This window comes from Patiria miniata, unplaced genomic scaffold (genome assembly GCF_015706575.1).
Source record: "Patiria miniata isolate m_02_andy unplaced genomic scaffold, ASM1570657v1 HiC_scaffold_1, whole genome shotgun sequence".
NCBI lineage: Eukaryota > Metazoa > Echinodermata > Asteroidea > Valvatida > Asterinidae > Patiria > Patiria miniata.
Genome location: NW_024037047.1, coordinates 27,600,468 through 27,617,655, shown reverse-complemented (window position 1 = coordinate 27,617,655; position 17,188 = coordinate 27,600,468). Strand labels below are relative to the sequence as shown.

The 17,188-nt window shown below is 42.2% G+C and overlaps 1 protein-coding gene across 2 annotated transcripts in view; it reads left to right on the top strand.

The window, feature by feature from the left end:
- Positions 1–2,999: 2,999 nt before the first annotated feature.
- LOC119727405 (nuclear receptor subfamily 1 group D member 2-like) overlaps positions 3,000–17,188 on the top strand; it is a 72,862-nt gene continuing 58,673 nt past the window's right edge. The window contains exons 1-2 of one of the 2 annotated variants that reach the window (XM_038199280.1): positions 3,000–3,478; positions 6,951–7,416. In XM_038199280.1, coding sequence (XP_038055208.1) covers positions 7,272–7,416 — 145 coding nt within the window. In that variant the 5' untranslated portion in view covers positions 3,000–3,478; positions 6,951–7,271. Of the gene's footprint in view, positions 3,483–6,950; positions 7,417–17,188 lie in introns of both variants that reach the window. The other variant, XM_038199274.1, reaches the window with a different exon arrangement.

Here is a 17,188-nt window from a genome sequence, read left to right as displayed (position 1 = left end):
CGTGGGTAAAAAAAATTGACGTGGTCATCTTGAACGCAGTTTGCATGGTTGTCATGATGTAATGACATCTTTATAGCACAACTTCACAAACAATTTGACTTGAAAGTTTAACCTTTATTTTGTGTAAATCTGATGTAAACAACTGCGTTTATTCAGAGCATTTTCTCAGTTTCTGCAAGACGTCAAAGTCCCTCAACATTTAAAATTGTATCAAGCCTCACAGCAAACTTTTAAAACCTATGAAAACCTGTATTTCAGCATTGGAGCCAATACATGTAAGCTGTGTAACCCCTGAAAATCTGTATTTTTATTCTGCCAAACGTTTTGAACAGTTCTTTTAAGTAATATTTTAATCAACTTGATCCAGAGTTTAGTTAAAATGACAACATCGTCAATTACCCTTCTTAGATTTTGTTGTTTCCAAGTACATTTTGTATTTCAGAATTGGGCAGTTTGCACGACGTCCTGCAAAGTAGTTTTACGTAACTTTATCCAGCCATGTGGTTGCGGAGGGCGATTTCCAAAGGCTACGCAGCACTTTATTTTGAATGAAACTACATGTACACATACCTGTTCACACAGGCGGGCGAAATCTTTGAAAATTAATTTCTCCCGTTTGGAAGACGGTATCTTCATGCAACTTTCAGGTTTTATTTCCCTTATAATGATCCAATTATGTGCTAAAAATCGTTGTGATATGTTCATTACTTTTTCGAAGAAATTTGAAAAAATAGGCCTTGCTACGTGCATTTTTGAAAGTTGTAACACTGACCTCTGCAATATCTTTAAATCAAGCCTCACGAACATTAGTAAGGTTCCTATCCATTATGGTGTGTAGTGAAAATGTGCATAAAAGCCTGCTTCGCGAGTTATTAATTGATAAATATCACCCTTTTTGCCGGCTGCCATTGGTCGATACCGAGACCCACGCCAAGTCACGCCAGGTGACGCTAGGGGCCTGTACTGAGATACATGACCCTCATCTTCAGCTCGGCCCGTTATCCACATCCTGACACCTAGCCAGTTTGAAATGTACTTGTTTATAAACTGGCCCAGCACATACTTATTCCCTTGTTAAAAAAAAAAAGAATGGAAGAGGGGCACTGAGGCCTGCTCCTACTACTGCTCCTCTTACTATTACTATATTATTATTATATTTATTCGGCCAAGATTTCATACAGCAAAAAACAATACAGAAAATATGACAATGAACCTTTACAGAACAAAACTAGTGGAACATGTATAAAAGGATAAAAGGGGGGGGGGGAGGGGGGGGGGGGGGGGGCGACAGCCAGTCCCCCCCCCCCCCTGAGATTTTGAGTTTCTAAAAAAATTATCATTGATCTACATAACGCCCCCCCCCCCCCCCCCTGAAATGTTCCAGCGCCCCCCACTGAAAAATGTCTGGCTACGCCACTGATCACCTTCCTGGAACGAAAAGGTATTTACGAATGGGAATAGATATGTGCTTGTTCGGTATTTAACTAGTACGTTTAAAAATCAGCTATATAGGGGCCTGGACGCAGATATATGACGCATAGAGACCCCCCAGCCAGTTTTAAAAGGCCAGATGTATTTTTAAAAAATGGGGGGGGGGGGGGGGGGAGGAAAAATTTCTCATATCGTAATGTATCGGTAGTTCTATTACCTCGTATCGTAATCAGTGTATAGATATACGGGTGGTGAAAACTACTTTGAAAATAAAATACAGACTGTAACCCTTTTGTCTGAATTTGAGGAATCTGTGTGCTTATGTTACGTTTAGGTGTAATGTGCCCCCCCCCCCCCGATGTGCGTACCAACCCCGGCCCCTCCCTTGAATTGAACAAAAAATACATGCCTATTATAATATGTGCCTTCAGTGCCCCCCCCCCCTTAGACCCCCCTCCAATTTTAACCCTTACGCATTGGTAATAGAACAAAGATAATTGCCTATAGAAAATAACATAAAGAAGATAACTGTTTCAGCAAAAGCCAAGATTGCCCTCAACTAGTATAAGAGAGGCATTCGTGGATATATGCACAATTACTTGCCTTAATGCACATCAGTAATTTGGAAGTTATAGTTGAGAGGGTGTTTTTTCCCCCTTGACCATATAGTCCAGCGGATATGTGAAAAAAATTGTGCACTTTTGCATAAAAGCGTGAAACTTGGCACAAATGTTCATATTCATGCGAGAAAATGTTTTAGATGTGGAGCCATCTAAAATCGTGAATGTCAATGGCTGTGGAAAAGTTCCATTTAATGGTTCCATGGTGGGCATAACGAAAACCCCGCCCCCTTTTTTCTCATATGGGTGCCCCTACAAGGGTATCTTCGAGATGGCTCCACGTCTGTATTTTTCCCCTCATGAATATAAACGTCTGTGGGACGTTTTATTCGTTCATGAAATATGAGCACAATTTTTCCCAAGATGGGCATAATATTTACCCCCCCCTTTTTTTTAATAGCTGCCACGCCCCCTTAAAAGGTACTTTTTTTGGTGGCTCCGAATCTGGAAAACACTTATAGTCTATATAATTATGTCTTTGTGAAGTTTCCTTCTTTTGTGACAAGTGGGAACAACTGTTTTCACTGCGGGCATGATGAGTCCTGCCCCCCCCCCTTTTTTAAATTGATGCCACGCCCCTAAAACATTTTCTCGCATGAATCTGTGCCAAGTTTCACGCTTTTATGCAAAAGTGCACAATTCATATTTTGTCACATATCCGCTGGACTAAAAAAAGCCATAGTCATCAAACCAACACAGTGATTTTCATTTTATTTTATTTTTTCCGTCCGGCCGTGATTTTGATATATCATTCAGTTTATAGAATGAATGTGACGTTGTTTGGTAAAAAAGTTAATTTTTTTTTTGGAAAAAAAATACTGTGCAGGCAAGTCTTGCATTATATCAAAAATTGTTGGCGAGTAGTTATGTTGGGTACGAAATTCATAAAATATCTGGTCCATGATCAGTAAACAGTTAGTGCGCCCTCTATTTTGTTACTCTATGAACTTCAGGGGATATAGACGTTTACGAATAAGTTGCCGAAATCCAATCAGAGTGCATAAAAACTATTTACTTGTTAAATTAATTTGACCACAAGTTATCTGACTGACGCCCCCTTGGGTAGTTGTACAAATCTGTCATGATTGTGACCTTGACAGAAAAAAACACACTAGTAAATTGCATTATGATGCATGCATCCGTATCCCTGCATGCGCATCGCGTGTACGTGCTGACATGCACTGTGTAGACAGCGCCATCTATTTAGCAACTAGCACCGTCACCTGCGCTACATGCGCCCTGGCCTGTACACCGACTAGCAGTAGCAATGACTAGCTAGAAAGTTGGAAATTTGACGTTCTCGGGCCGGAAGAGGGGCAGCTGAAATCACTACAGCCTGCTCCAGCTGCTGTGTCAACGCATGGAGTCCACCCTGTCTGACTCTCGTCTCGATGGCAGATTTGTAGTCCGATTGAGGCCATTTTTTTGTAGGTGAGCGGAACGTGAACTTGGCAATGGCATACTTGCCGAACGAGATCGCCAAGTGACCTCGACATGTACAATGTACATGTAGCTCTATGTCAATGATGTACCGTAGGCCTTGTTCGTACGCTAAACAAATACTGTCTACACAGTTAAATGACGTTTGTACAGCAACCGGCGAAAAGCAATTGTGGAGTTTAGTGTCATTCCAAAATGACTTTTGCCACCTTGATTTTACCTTTCTTGTTAATATGATCCTACTCCTAGCGTTATGTTGGTAATTTTCAAGTTTTAAACTGTATTTTTGGAAAGATTCCTATATTGACATCACTTGTCACCCTGTGCACAAACCCTATGAGACTGGTCTGAACATTTCTTTGTTTTCTCAGTAAATGCTTCAATATTTTCCCTGCTAAATTTGACTTTAGGACATCACTTTCTGATGGCTGATACTGATAAGTACGGTCACTGAAGGGAAAAATTAGTGATGGCCAGATATGGGAATCTTTCCTTATTTTTTTTTTAAAGAAAATGTGATTTTTTTTCCCCCAAACAATTTTCCATGATCTTGTGCATTCACACTCATTGCATGCATGGCCGTGATGGCCGTATTATTTTTCGTGTTGTCTTTTTTCGTCTTGGTCGTCATTTTACCCCACATTTTCCCTCAAACATTCAAAACCCTGCCCTATTTCCACTACATTCCTGTTCATTTTTAACACCGTTATAAACATGATAATAACCCCACCCTGGATTATGGAAAGATATACGAAGTTCACTAATTTTCCTCTGTATTGACTAACAAGCCCCCAGATAGCAATTTCATGTCATCAAAGTCATTTTGAGCAGTGAGAAAATACAAGCATTTTCTTAAAAAACACTTAGAATTTTTCAGTCCAATCTCATAGGGTTTGTACACGGGGTGTTGAGTGAACTTCGTATATGGAAATCTTTCCCTAACAGAGTCCAACCGGAGTTTCCTGCTCAATCCACTGTGCCTTACTGAATCCCACAGAGTCCAACTTGGCGTTAAAATGCATTTCAGTTGCCTGCTGAAATTAATCCAACATTTTGCACGAGGAATGTACACAACGGGTCTACTGCTCAATCCAACAGGCTCCATCGGGTATATAGTTGAATCCTGTTGGATTCAGCAGGGTTAGGATGTTAACAGTGTGTGCAGTGCCCCTACCCCCCCCCCCCCAAAAGATGTCAATCCAGTCAGTCAATCCAGTTAGTGGAGTGCTGTGGCCTCGTGGTTAAGAGCACTGATTCGTGGTCTGCGGGTAAAGCTGCAGGTTGTGGGTTCGAGTCCTGGCGGGGTCATGGTGCGTGTGCCCTTGGGCAAGGCACTTTGTCACTCATTGCTTCTCTCCACCCAGGTGTAAATGGGTACTTGTGAGGGCAGAGATGGTTATTGTGAATTAGCTTCCTTGCGCCTAACAGGCTGCATCGAGCTGTATACTCCCCAGGGAGCTGAGTATGGTATTGGATTGTTTCATGTGCCCAATGAGCAGGGGTAATAATGATGTAGCGCCTTGAGCACCAGTCCTGGTGGATACGTGCGCTTTATAAATATCCACTATTAGTCATTGAAAAAGTACAAACGTAACCACGTGTAACCCAAATGTAATCAAGCACTGTGGTACTTCTGTTTTGTAAATCAAGTATAAAATAAAAACATTGTTAATTGTTTGTGCGATGTACGATGCTTCTTACAAGTCAAAGGAAGATTGTAATTCAGGTTTTGTAGTTCGGATTTTCATTTTGGAAAATTTGTAAACGGACTTAGAATGTTTTTTTTCCTTATAAACGTGTCCAGACTTCACATCCTTAAAAGTAACAGATTGTAAAATGCATTTTTGAATCACAGCAACGTATTTTACAAATGTACGTCAACAATCTTGGATTCCTCTGTTGACCTAATTTGTACGTTGAGTGCGTTTGATTACTTCCCCCGCGCTTACTTGTGCAAGCGCGACAGCATTCAATTTACCTCTCACGTGACTTCTCGCGCTTACTCGAGCCTGGCCCAAGTAACCGACTCGCCGAGCCGGCATATGAACCACATTATAACGCCATGTTGGACTCTGTTGGATTCAGCAGACAACTGAAAATGAGGCACAATGGATTGAGCAGGAAACTCTGGTTGGACTCTGTGGGATTGAGCAGGGTAGTCCTGTCAGAGGAACTACTAGGGGGTTAGGGTTAGCTAACCAGAGAAGACTGTTTACCATAGCCCGTACGAATTATCATAGTGAGGATGTACCGTTGCATCAAGGCTGTCTTTCACTACAAATATGATTACTGTACGTATGTGGTGCGAATGTATCTAGGACCTATGCAGACAAGCAAGGGGATAACTGAGGCTAGTGTGCGCGGCACTGTGCCATGGCAAGTACAGTACAACAGGTACCGGACATATCAGCCTAAGCTGTACGGTAGTAGCCACTCGCTTGTTAAGGGAACTAGTAGACAGCCTTGGTCAAGGCTACCCTCTTCATTGCATTAGGGACAAGCAAGGGCTAACTGAAGCCAGTGTGCGCGGCGCTGTGCCATGGCTAGTACAGTACAACAGGTACCGGACATATCAGCCTAAGCTGTACGGTAGTAGCCACTCGCTTGTTAAGGGAACTAGTAGACAGCCTTGGTCAAGGCTACCCTCTTCATTGCATTAGGGACAAGCAAGGGCTAACTGAAGCCAGTGTGCGCGGCACTGTGCCATGGCAAGTACAGTACAACAGGTACCGGACATATCAGCCTAAGCTGTACGGTAGTAGCCACTCGCTTGTTAAGGGAACTAGTAGACAGCCTTGGTCAAGGCTACCCTCTTCATTGCATTAGGGACAAGCAAGGGCTAACTGAAGCCAGTGTGCACGGCGCTGTACCATGGCAAGTACAGTACAACAGGTACCGGACATATCAGCCTAAGCTGTACGGTAGTGGCCACTCGCTTGTTAAGGGAACTAGTAGACAGCCTTGGTCAAGGCTACCCTCTTCATTGCATCAGGGACAAGCAAGGGATAACTGAAGCCAGTGTGCGCAGCGCTATGCCATGGCAAGTACATTGTACAGTACAACAGGTACCGGACATATCAGCCTAAGCTGTACGGTAGTGGCCGCTCGCTTGTTAAGGGAACTAGTAGACAGCCTTGGTCAAGGCTACCCTCTTCATTGCATCAGGGACAAGCAAGGGATAACTGAAGCCAGTGTGCGCGGCGCTGTGCCATGGCCATTAGAGTACAACAGGTACCGGACATATCAGTCTAAGCTGTACGGTAGTGGCCGCTCGCTTGTTAAGGGAACAAGTAGATAGCCTTGGTCAAGGCTATCCTCTTCATCGCATCTGATGAAGAATTGCGCCACGAAAACTTATGCACGCTTTCACTCGAGTTAGTCATTTAAAGTGCTACCTTACCGTACATGTACGTATGTTTCCATTTTACACTAAATGAGTTTATCTTTGTCTCTACACAGGACTAGAGCATACCGCTAAGCCAAACGTGACAGCCCACTGGGGACGCACAGCAACCCAACCTACATGCATCCTATAGACTCCAAAAACAATGGAAATATGGATCACAGTTTCTTTCGGATGCTTTCGGGCCGGTTGTTTGGGATCTTGCTAAAGACGTCGTCCCTGTGCGTTTACCGCTATAAGTAGCACACTTCAAAAACTCCTGTGGAGATTAATTTCTTATGACACACACTGCTCTCTCATAGGTTTTTTCCCCTGGAATCATCAAGATTTTTGTTGCACCAAAAGGCCTTGTCAAGACAAAGAATAAAACTTAAAGAATGGAAGTCGGTGAGATAGATGATGTGAGCCAGCTGCCTGTCCAAGTGGACGTGTCCTCCCCAACTAGCTTTCAGTCTAATGACACGGACGGCATGGCCAAGTCGCCCCTGGGCCCCCACCGGACGGGATCAGGAAATAGAATCGGTAAGTTGCAAAATGCCAAGTGTCGTACTATCATCTTACGGTACCTAGTAAAAACGTAAAGTCTGTCACAAGCTTATCTCTCAAAGACGGCCATCTCTGTAGGAGAACAGCAGCTGTGTATTTTACGCAATCAAGCACTCATTGCGCAGTGTTGAAAATGTTCCAAACAGGTCCGCTTGTTGCTCGAAACATGTTCGAAATACGACGCAGCCGATGCACATTATGCAAGTTGACGATCAAAATGACGATGGCGCATGGCTGGTCTGTAGGAAATGACGTTTATCTTTAGTTTCAGTGGCATGAAATGACTGAGAATATTCACCCTGGATGGAATGCCAGTCCACTGCAGGTTACTCCCCAGCTAATGCCAGTACCCATTTGTACTCCTGAGTACAGAGAGGCAAAGTGGGGTGCAGTGGCTTGCCCAAGGACACATGTCCAGCAGCTGGACTTAACCCCTTATCTTCTAAACATGAGTCATGAACTCGACTGCTAGGCCCCCTCCCATGTTGCCTACCCATGTTAAAATCAACACGGATCCACCATAGGCAGTCCCAGGTCAGTTTGAACACTGGTCAGCAAGCATTCACACAGTCTGGCTTTCAGTAGTAATGTTCAATTTCTATCCAGGAAGAGCATCTCAACCTTGTCCCGACCAGGTCTGAAATGTTCACCAGTGTAGAGCAGCTGGCAAGTGTTTTAGAAGCCAGGTTAGATTTTAGTTCTGATAAGAACAGTCCTGCTTTGAGTTCTAAAAGAACTTGTATTTGGTCTCAACGTTTCGACTAGCCTGCTCTAGTCATTGTCCGGAGACTGCTTCTTTTTCTAAATAGAATCAAGCCCCCCCCCCCCCAAAAATAGCTGGGTTTATGTACATGAACATGGTACCTTTGTCAATCCTGCAGCATCTCTACCGGTAGGTGTAAGAACCCAACATTTGGCACACTCTGTGCCTTGTACCAGTACATGTACAGTACCAAGTTTGAATGGGTATGCTCTAAATCTATGTTGTGAATTTTGAATGATTTGGGGAGGCAAGTATCCTCCCAGGTCGTTTAATTAAAAGGTCCTTCAATAGCCATCAAGTGGTTTGTATTTGGAGGATTTTTGCAAGACTGCGAATGAAACAACCCAGACGCAGTTAACGAGACCCTCAATACATGTACGGTAGTTAAAGAACTTACAAAGAATGTCGGCAGGGTTGACTTTAATAAAGCTTCCAGTACATTTTACCTTCATAGGCATGTGTGTACACATGATCAAGGTGTCTGTAATTCTTCACCATACATTGTACAAGGGCGCATCCAAGGAGGTAACTACCAGGGGGGCAAGGGTGTAGGGGGGGGGGCGGGGCAGAAATGCTCTCTCGAGTGAAAAATGACAATTTGAGAACATTTTCGGTCACTGCTGGTGCTGGGGCAGGACCACCCCCCCTCCCCCAGTACTTGTGTCAGGTTAAGATACACTGTATTTTTCTCTGGATGCATCCATAAAATCATCTGCAGCGCTGGGGAGATTTAGTTTGGACATGAATGAAAGGGAAATTTTTTTACAACATTTGCAAACATCGAAAAATAAAACTACCAAGTTTTTACGAAATACCTTACTAGGATGTTGGTAAATGACAGTCTAAGGCATCCTGTAAAATTATGGCACCTGGTGTCAAGTCATTTTCAAGAAACTTGTATTGTTGTATACATTTCCAACGGTGGTCAGCCGACCACCGTTGGAAAAACCTAACTATTTTTCAACTACCGGTACTGCTCAAAATTTACAATTTTCAGTCCAAATTTTGTTTGCTATTGGTTACATGTTCGTGAACGGGTGCAGGCAAGCTAGACTGGTTCCCTTACCTTACAATTTTCCAACAACTATAAATTGATCCATTTTATCTTTAGTGGAGTCAGGGAACCAGACTTCTTAAATTTTTTTGTTTTTCTTGGTTTTTCAAGCATTTTCGAAACACAAAACTTCAAAACATGTCAGTTAAACAATATTTGATCTAGGCCGATCCCCTCAAATAGTTCATTTCTGAAAATTACAGCAAAAGCCAATGATGTACATTCCCTTTAAAGGAGTAACTGACAGCGACAGGGGAGTGAGGGGCAGTAGAGGAACTAATGGGCAACTTAGTAAAGTGATATAAATCGCAAAGTCACATCAACTTTGTTTCAACATTGCACATCTAGGGCTAGTATTAGTCACTGCTACATGTACACCATAACCAAATGAATGTCAGACATGTGCTCTCAAGGGAGAAATATGAGTCGTCAATATGTACCGGTACAGACCTAGTATGTGCAATGTTCTAATAGAGGCCATGGCCGCAAAAGAGTAGAAAACATCTGCGAACCTGGACTAAAAATTCTCTGCGCAGTGCGCACATACATGTATGCCATTTTGACATGTACATGTACATTGTACAGGCCCATAGCCAACCTACAGGGTACTGGACTCCCGGCAGTGTGAAGGCTCAGTCCTTTTTTTGTTAATTTAAACTAAAAACTGAACCTTTTTAGTTGGTGCATGCTAACATTCTGGAACTATTGAAGCAAGGGACACATTTTAATTCAAACTGAAGTGAAACATTTTTGGAAATATATTTATGGAAATGTAACCAAAAAACAAATGTACATTTTGCTATCATGTGGGATACCAGTACTTCATAATGTTTTGGCTGTTTCATCTTTGATTGTTTGCAAATGTTTTCCACTTTTTTAAAAATGAGTCTGCCACGACTCGTTACAGTTTTTCTCTTTCTCTTTCTTGTGGCAATTTGTTATTATACATGTATGGACCCACAGGGAAAATTCCATTTCAGCGCTGTACCACAGTGAAAAACAATTGTGCCAGAATATTCATCAGGGGAAAAGATAACACTTGAAGATTTTTTCCCAGATGCATGTGTGGGAGGATTAAACCCCCGGGATTGAACTCACAAGACAGCCCCACGCAATCCAGTCAAAAGTACAACAACAAAAAGTCAGACAAACATGACAAAAGTTGTGATACATGCAAGTCGTGAATTTGCATTTCCTGATGTTCAGGAATGCTTGTTATTACATGTATACATTGTAAAAATGTACTTCAGGTGTACACATAACGTGTATTAATACGCACCCCCAACACCCCCCCCCCCCCCCCCAAAAAAAAACCCCTGCAGGTTCAACAATGTGAAACAGCATGCGACACCCCCAGGACAAAAAACAGTCACTTCGAACAATTTTTGAAAACTGGGAAATTTGATGATTTGGAATGCTTGTTATTACATTTATACATTGTAAAATATATAATAATGTGTATATATATTAATACGCACCCCCAACACCCCCCCCCCTCCCCCCCCCAAAAAAATGCAGGTTCAACAGTGTGAAACAGCATGCGACACCCCCAGGACAAAAAACAGTCACTTCGAACAATTTTTGAAAACTGGGAAATTTGATGATCAGGAATGCTTGTTATTACATGTATACATTGTAAAAATGTACTTCAGGTGTACACATAATGTGTATATTAATACGCACCCCCAACACCCCCCCCCCCCCCCAAAAAAAAAATGCAGGTTCAACAATGTGAAACAGCATGCGACACCCCCAGGACAAAAAACAGTCACTTCGAACAATTTTTGAAAACTGGGAATTTTGATGATCAGGAATGCTTGTTATTATACATTGTAAAAATGTACTTCATGTACGTACACATAATGTGTTTATTAATACGCATCCCCAACACCCTCCCCCCCAAACCCCCCCCCCCCCAAAAACCCCAAAACCTGCAGGTTCAACAATGTGAAACAGCATGTGACACTCCCAGGACAAAAAACAGTCGCTTCGAACAATTTTTGAAACCTGGGATTTTGGGTGCATTGGAATATTGTGCTAATTTACCTGTGTTAGCTTTCCACTGGTGTTCATGTACCGGTACTTGTATGGAGTATGAGAATCTGACAAAATCTGGGTTTTTTTCAGTTCACAATTTTTGGGCGTCAGAAAGTTTGACATTAACCCTTACCCGCCTCAATCCTCCAAAATCCTCATGGCGGTTTGGGAGGAATTTTGAGGATCGAGGATGAATGGTGTGAGTTGTCGAGTCATGTTTTGAATTGTGCCCAAAATCAGCGTCTGGGACATGTTCTCATTCAGCCGATTGCAGCTACGCGATGCCACGCAAAAAACTGACAAAAATAGTAGCAACCGCAAATGCTTTGGCAAATGCTTTGGCTGCTGTTGCATTTTTTTTTTAAGCAAACACATGAAAAATTGGCATTGGTACGTGTACATTTCAAACAACGACCTAATGTTCAAACATGCTCTTCCACCATTCACAATGTTCACAGTGCGGCTTGAAAGTGTGTTGTCCCACCATTGAACTTTATGTACCGTACATAGCAGGTACATGTGTCAAATTATAATGTACAATGTATGTATACATATACATGTTGACTCTCATTTATAAAGCAAAATATTGTCACACTCAAATTCTGGTAAATAATGATTGACGTTAAAAAAACCCCAAAAACGGTAACATAAAGCCCTGGTCCCAACTGTGCTTTATGTGGCCCATGAATGGGACTGGCACTCTGCCCAATACCAAATTGGGATACAAAAATTGTTTGAAAGGTGCAGGTGAGTTTAAAGGGAATATACAACATTTACAAACATCGAAAAATAAAACTACCAAGTTTTTATGAAATACATGTACCTTACGAAGTTACTAGGATGTTGGTAAGTGACAGTCACTTAGCATTCTGTAAAATTACGGCACCTGGTGTGAAGTCATTTTCAAGAAAATGGTATTTTTGTATACATTTCCAACGGTGGTCGGCCGACCACCGTTGGAAAAACCTAACTATTGTTCAATTACTGCTCTTACCATTTGTTTCAGTTCAAGCTGTGTTTGCTATTGGTTACATGTTCATGAACGAGTGCAGGCCAGCTACCGTAGACTGGTTCCCTTACCTTACAATTTTCCGGCATCTATAAATTGATCCATTTCATCTTAGTGGAGTCAGGGAGCCAGACTACTTGAACATTTTTGTTTTTCTTGGTTTTTTCAAGCATTTTCGGACACAAAACTTCAAACATGTCAGTGTAACAATATTTTTATCTATTTTACTAACCCCTCAACTAGTTCATTTCTGAAAATTACAGTGAAAGCCAATGATGTACATTCCCTTTAACAGGAGTGACTGTATGTTACGTGTAATGTACAGACAGGTACCGGTATATGGCCGCATATTGCAAATCATTCATGTGTGACCTGATTACCTTCATGGTGTATATGATCTGGGGATGGGTGAGCAACCCAGTTTCCACCTGGGTTCAAGTACGTGCAATGTACATGTAGGTCACATTATGTGACCCATGTAGCTGTTTGCGTGACAGCACTTCCGAGAAGTTTAACTGGGTTCATGCGCTATAGGATTGTTTGCTTGTTGCGCATTTTCTTGCTTGAAACAACAGTATTGCTCAATCTGCAGCTTGCAAGTGTGTACCGTGCATACCGGTAGTTTATTTATAACAACTTACAATGTAACGGTATCAATACCGGTATGTAGATACCTGTGTACATGTACCGGTACATGTATGTATGTGCTGAAGTTAAAACTCGCTGTACATTTTGAGAAAAATCAATATAGAGAAAAAGATTTGCCAATTTTTTTGAGTATGGTGCTGAATTCCGTTGCTAGCACATAATTACCGTAGTTAAACCTCCTGCTGTTTGAACAGTCACAGACTGTCATGTATCATTCCTGTTCCCCCATGCCGTACCGGTACACAGCAGGCCCGTCGCCAGCCCTGCGCATCGGGGGAGGGGGGGGGGGGCATAGTATCAACTAGGGGGTAGGGGGCCCACTACCATAAAAAATGCAAAATATATATGTATGGCTGTTGCCGTTGGGGGGAGGGGGAATAACTGATCGCCAAGGGGGGCCCAGCCCTACTAGGCCCCCCCTTGGCAATGGGCCTGGTACACAGGCTGGTCAACAACAGTCAGATCATATTTCAAGTGAGCACAGCTGTGAATCTGTGACTAGTCAAGTTCCACCACCAGACAAAACCATGTGTACATGTATCCATGGAGCTACATACATGTACAGTATACCGTACACTGTACTGACCAGTACATGTACATGTAGATACCGGTAGTCCGGTACATGTATACAGTGTACATGTAACTTGTGCACAACTGGCTTATTAATTACCTACATTCAAAGCAAGTCAACCAATCTTGCTTTGTGTAGGCAGGGATCGGGTCTTAACTGTTATAGAAACAGTCACAAGTGATTGGTTTTGACTACTTTGATGGCATTGATGAATTGGACAGCCAGAGATCTGAAGGAGGGTCATTATAAAAAGTACGCCCAGGGGCAAACTTTTTATTTTATTGTGCAAGAAGAAGAATTTAACCATCCATGCATTGATTAGCCATGTATAGGCCTACCGGTAGCCATTGGGCAGTCGTTGGAAATCTTTTGAAAAATGGCTCCTGTTAGGCAAAAAAAAAAGTCTCCGGTTTCTGGTATGCGCACGGGTCGCCGTAGCCATGCGCGTCGGCAAAATGAAAAAGTTTTTTGTTCAATGAAAGATGATGTCTCAAAACCGTCACACTCACTGGTTTGACTGGAATCCTGCTGCTGCACAATTTTAACGTGTTTTTAGATTGGGTTATGGTCGAGAATAAGCTTTATGTGGCCTCTCTGGACTCCCATGTATTTGCACTAAGTTTAGTCGGGCACCATTTGCAGTCATCAGCCGACATTTGAAGCAAAAAAATCAGGTAAAAAAAACAAAGCCGCGTCGCCGCACCACTTTTTGGGCAAGCTCCATATCAGAAACCGGAGACTTTTTAGGGGGCCTTAAACAGCGCTTTACCCAGCAGAATGCACAGGACTTGTGGAAAATGGGGTTCTTCATGTCTGCGAAACCATCCCATTGTCATTGCAACACATCAGCCACGTACCGTATTTAACGGTTAACTTCTAGGGGAGCACCCCCCCCCCCCAACCTCCATGGGGGGGGGGGGGGGGGGGGAGGGGGGAAGAAACATGTAGGGGGAGGGGTAAGGGTCACATGCCTCAGTGCCTCCCACTCCTACATGTATGCCATTGAGCTGAGGGGCAATTCCGTTCCCACTGGCAGTGCAAATCAGCCCTCGGGAACACACACGTTCCCCTTGTACATGTATCGGTACGTAGTACATTCTGAGCATTCAAAATTGCACATTTTGGAACGTGTTGATATGACCCTCATAGTAGCCTGCATTCCAGTTAAAAACAAAAGCTATTAAGATTGGTTTGTCGTACCGGTATGTGTGGGGGGTGGATAAAAAAACAATCAGGAGAATCCTAGATGCAAGAGTCGGCGGTCCGTTATTAAAGGGAATATACATCATTTGCTTTTGCTGTAATTTTCAGAAATGGATGGAATTGGGGGGTTGGAAATATATAGCAAATATAATTACACTGACTTTTTTGAGGTTTTGGGTTCGCAAATTCTATAAGAACCAAGAAAAACAATTATTTTCCTGTAGTCTGGTTCCCTGACTCCATTTAAGAAGAAACAGAGCAGTTTACATATATTGGGGAATTGTTAGGTCAGGGAACCAGTCTAGCTGGCTTGTACCCGTTCATAGGTGTGTAATCGATTGCAAACAAGTGCGATGGTCAACTGGGGCCAGTATTTGAAAAAAAGCCAGTTTTTTCCAACGCTGATCGGCCGATCAGCGTTGGAAATTGATACAAAAATACCACCTATCTTGAAAATGACAGTATACCAGGTGCCATGATTTTACAGGATGCTCTACACTGCCATTCACTAACAGTCCAGCAAGGTATTTCAAAATGATTTGGTAGTTTTATTTTTTGATGTTTGCAAATGTTGTATTTTCCCTTTAATCATATCCTGAAAACAATTTTCTTGTTTCTTTTTTCTCAAGAGTACCGGTACAATTGCTTAATTCTATCTGCAAACATCTGATCAGACATTTTCATTTTCCTAATCCTATTGAAATTGGCTCTACCAATATTTGCGGATATCCAGTGATTTGTAAAAATAAAATGTCATCCAAAGTTTAGAAATGTTTATACCAGTAAATGTACAGTATGTTTTATACACGATCACTGCACACCATGTGCAAGTGATGCCAGTGTACCGGGGTACAAATGTATGTACCCGGTATATATTTAGCTAGCCCCATAAATGTGGCCTATTTACTGGACTGCCTCCGTAAACATAGGCCACACATCCACATGTACAAAAAACGTGTCGACTTTGCCAAATTTTGATTTTCACATTTAGGCTTACTTTGTAGATTTTTTTTGCTTTAGAAGCATTCTCACCCTCTATATAGGCTAATCAGAAAGTGCTGCCTTTTTTGTGTGAAATTTCATGTTGAAATTTTGATACGCAAACGTGTGCAAATGTATCCGGAAATTTCACGAAAAATGGACATCTGAAAAAGGCAGCACTTTCTGATTAGCCTATATAGAGGGTGAGAATGCTTCTAAAGCAAAAAAAACGTAAAAAGTAAGCCTAAATGTGAAAATCAAAATTTGGCAAAGTCGACACGTTTTTTGTACATGTGGATGTGTGGCCTATGTTTACGGAGGCAGTCCAGTAAATAGGCCACATTTATGGGGCTAATATTTAGCATACAATGAACAATGTATTGGACATTCAGTGAAAACGACAGGAAAAGACATTCAGTGTGCTGTAACGAGGTTTGCTGAAATGTTGCTTGTTAATTTTAATGGGAGACTTTTGAGACGTTGGTGGCAGCAAACACACTGGTCCTTTTTCCATTGTTTGCATCATATTGAGCATGCACGCTTATTAGCTTAAAACATGACGTAAACAAAATGTGAAAGGACCGGTGTGTTTGCTGCCACCAATGTCTCAAAAGTCTCGCATTAAAGTGACACTAGGTCCTAGAACAGCCTACAAAACGCGCTTTGAACGAAATAATGTTAATCTGAAAGAACATTTAAAAGTACATGTAGGATATATACATCCACACAATTTTCCTTTCAAAACTGGATGTTTTTTTGTTATTCCTGTATTATGCGTGCGTGAACGAATTTCGGGGTCCAATTTTGCGACCCCCAAAATTGGCTGAAAGTGAAAACGACAGGAAAAGCGTATTCGTACTCCGTCGTGTCTGATGTAAAGGTTTTTTTGTCTTTTCTCGGGAGCGGTAAGACATTAGGTTGGTTTCCTTTGAACCAGATGTTTGAAATAGGATAAGTAAACGATCCAAAACATGAAATTTGGGGGGATTTCAGGACCTAGTGCCCCTTTAATCCCGGTACATTGCCTAGGCTGACAAACACAAAATTCCCAAGGCTAGCAAGACAATAGGTGCAATTAGAAATTCCACCCAAAGTGCATGAATAATGACAAGATTTTTTTACAAAATGCTTATTACGCACGGCCACGTGTCAGTGGACAATAAAAATGCATACATGTAGGCCTATGTTACACACTGAGGATGATATCGCGTTGCGTTCAGTGCGCGCGTTGCGCACGATAGTTGAACCTGCTGGCGCGCTAGCTTTGCACAATGAGAACTGCAACGTTCATGTACAACGTCTCACATGTGTCTGGCAGGACATCAAAACCTTCAGTTACCAAAGGTTACACTATCGCAATCATTTAATTTATTTCTCGCACAGTAGGTATGGTACCGGTACAACCATTTATCTTTTGAGCACATGTACATGTACATGTGTATTGGCACGATAACAAAACAATTGTTGACTGCTGTGAAGCCG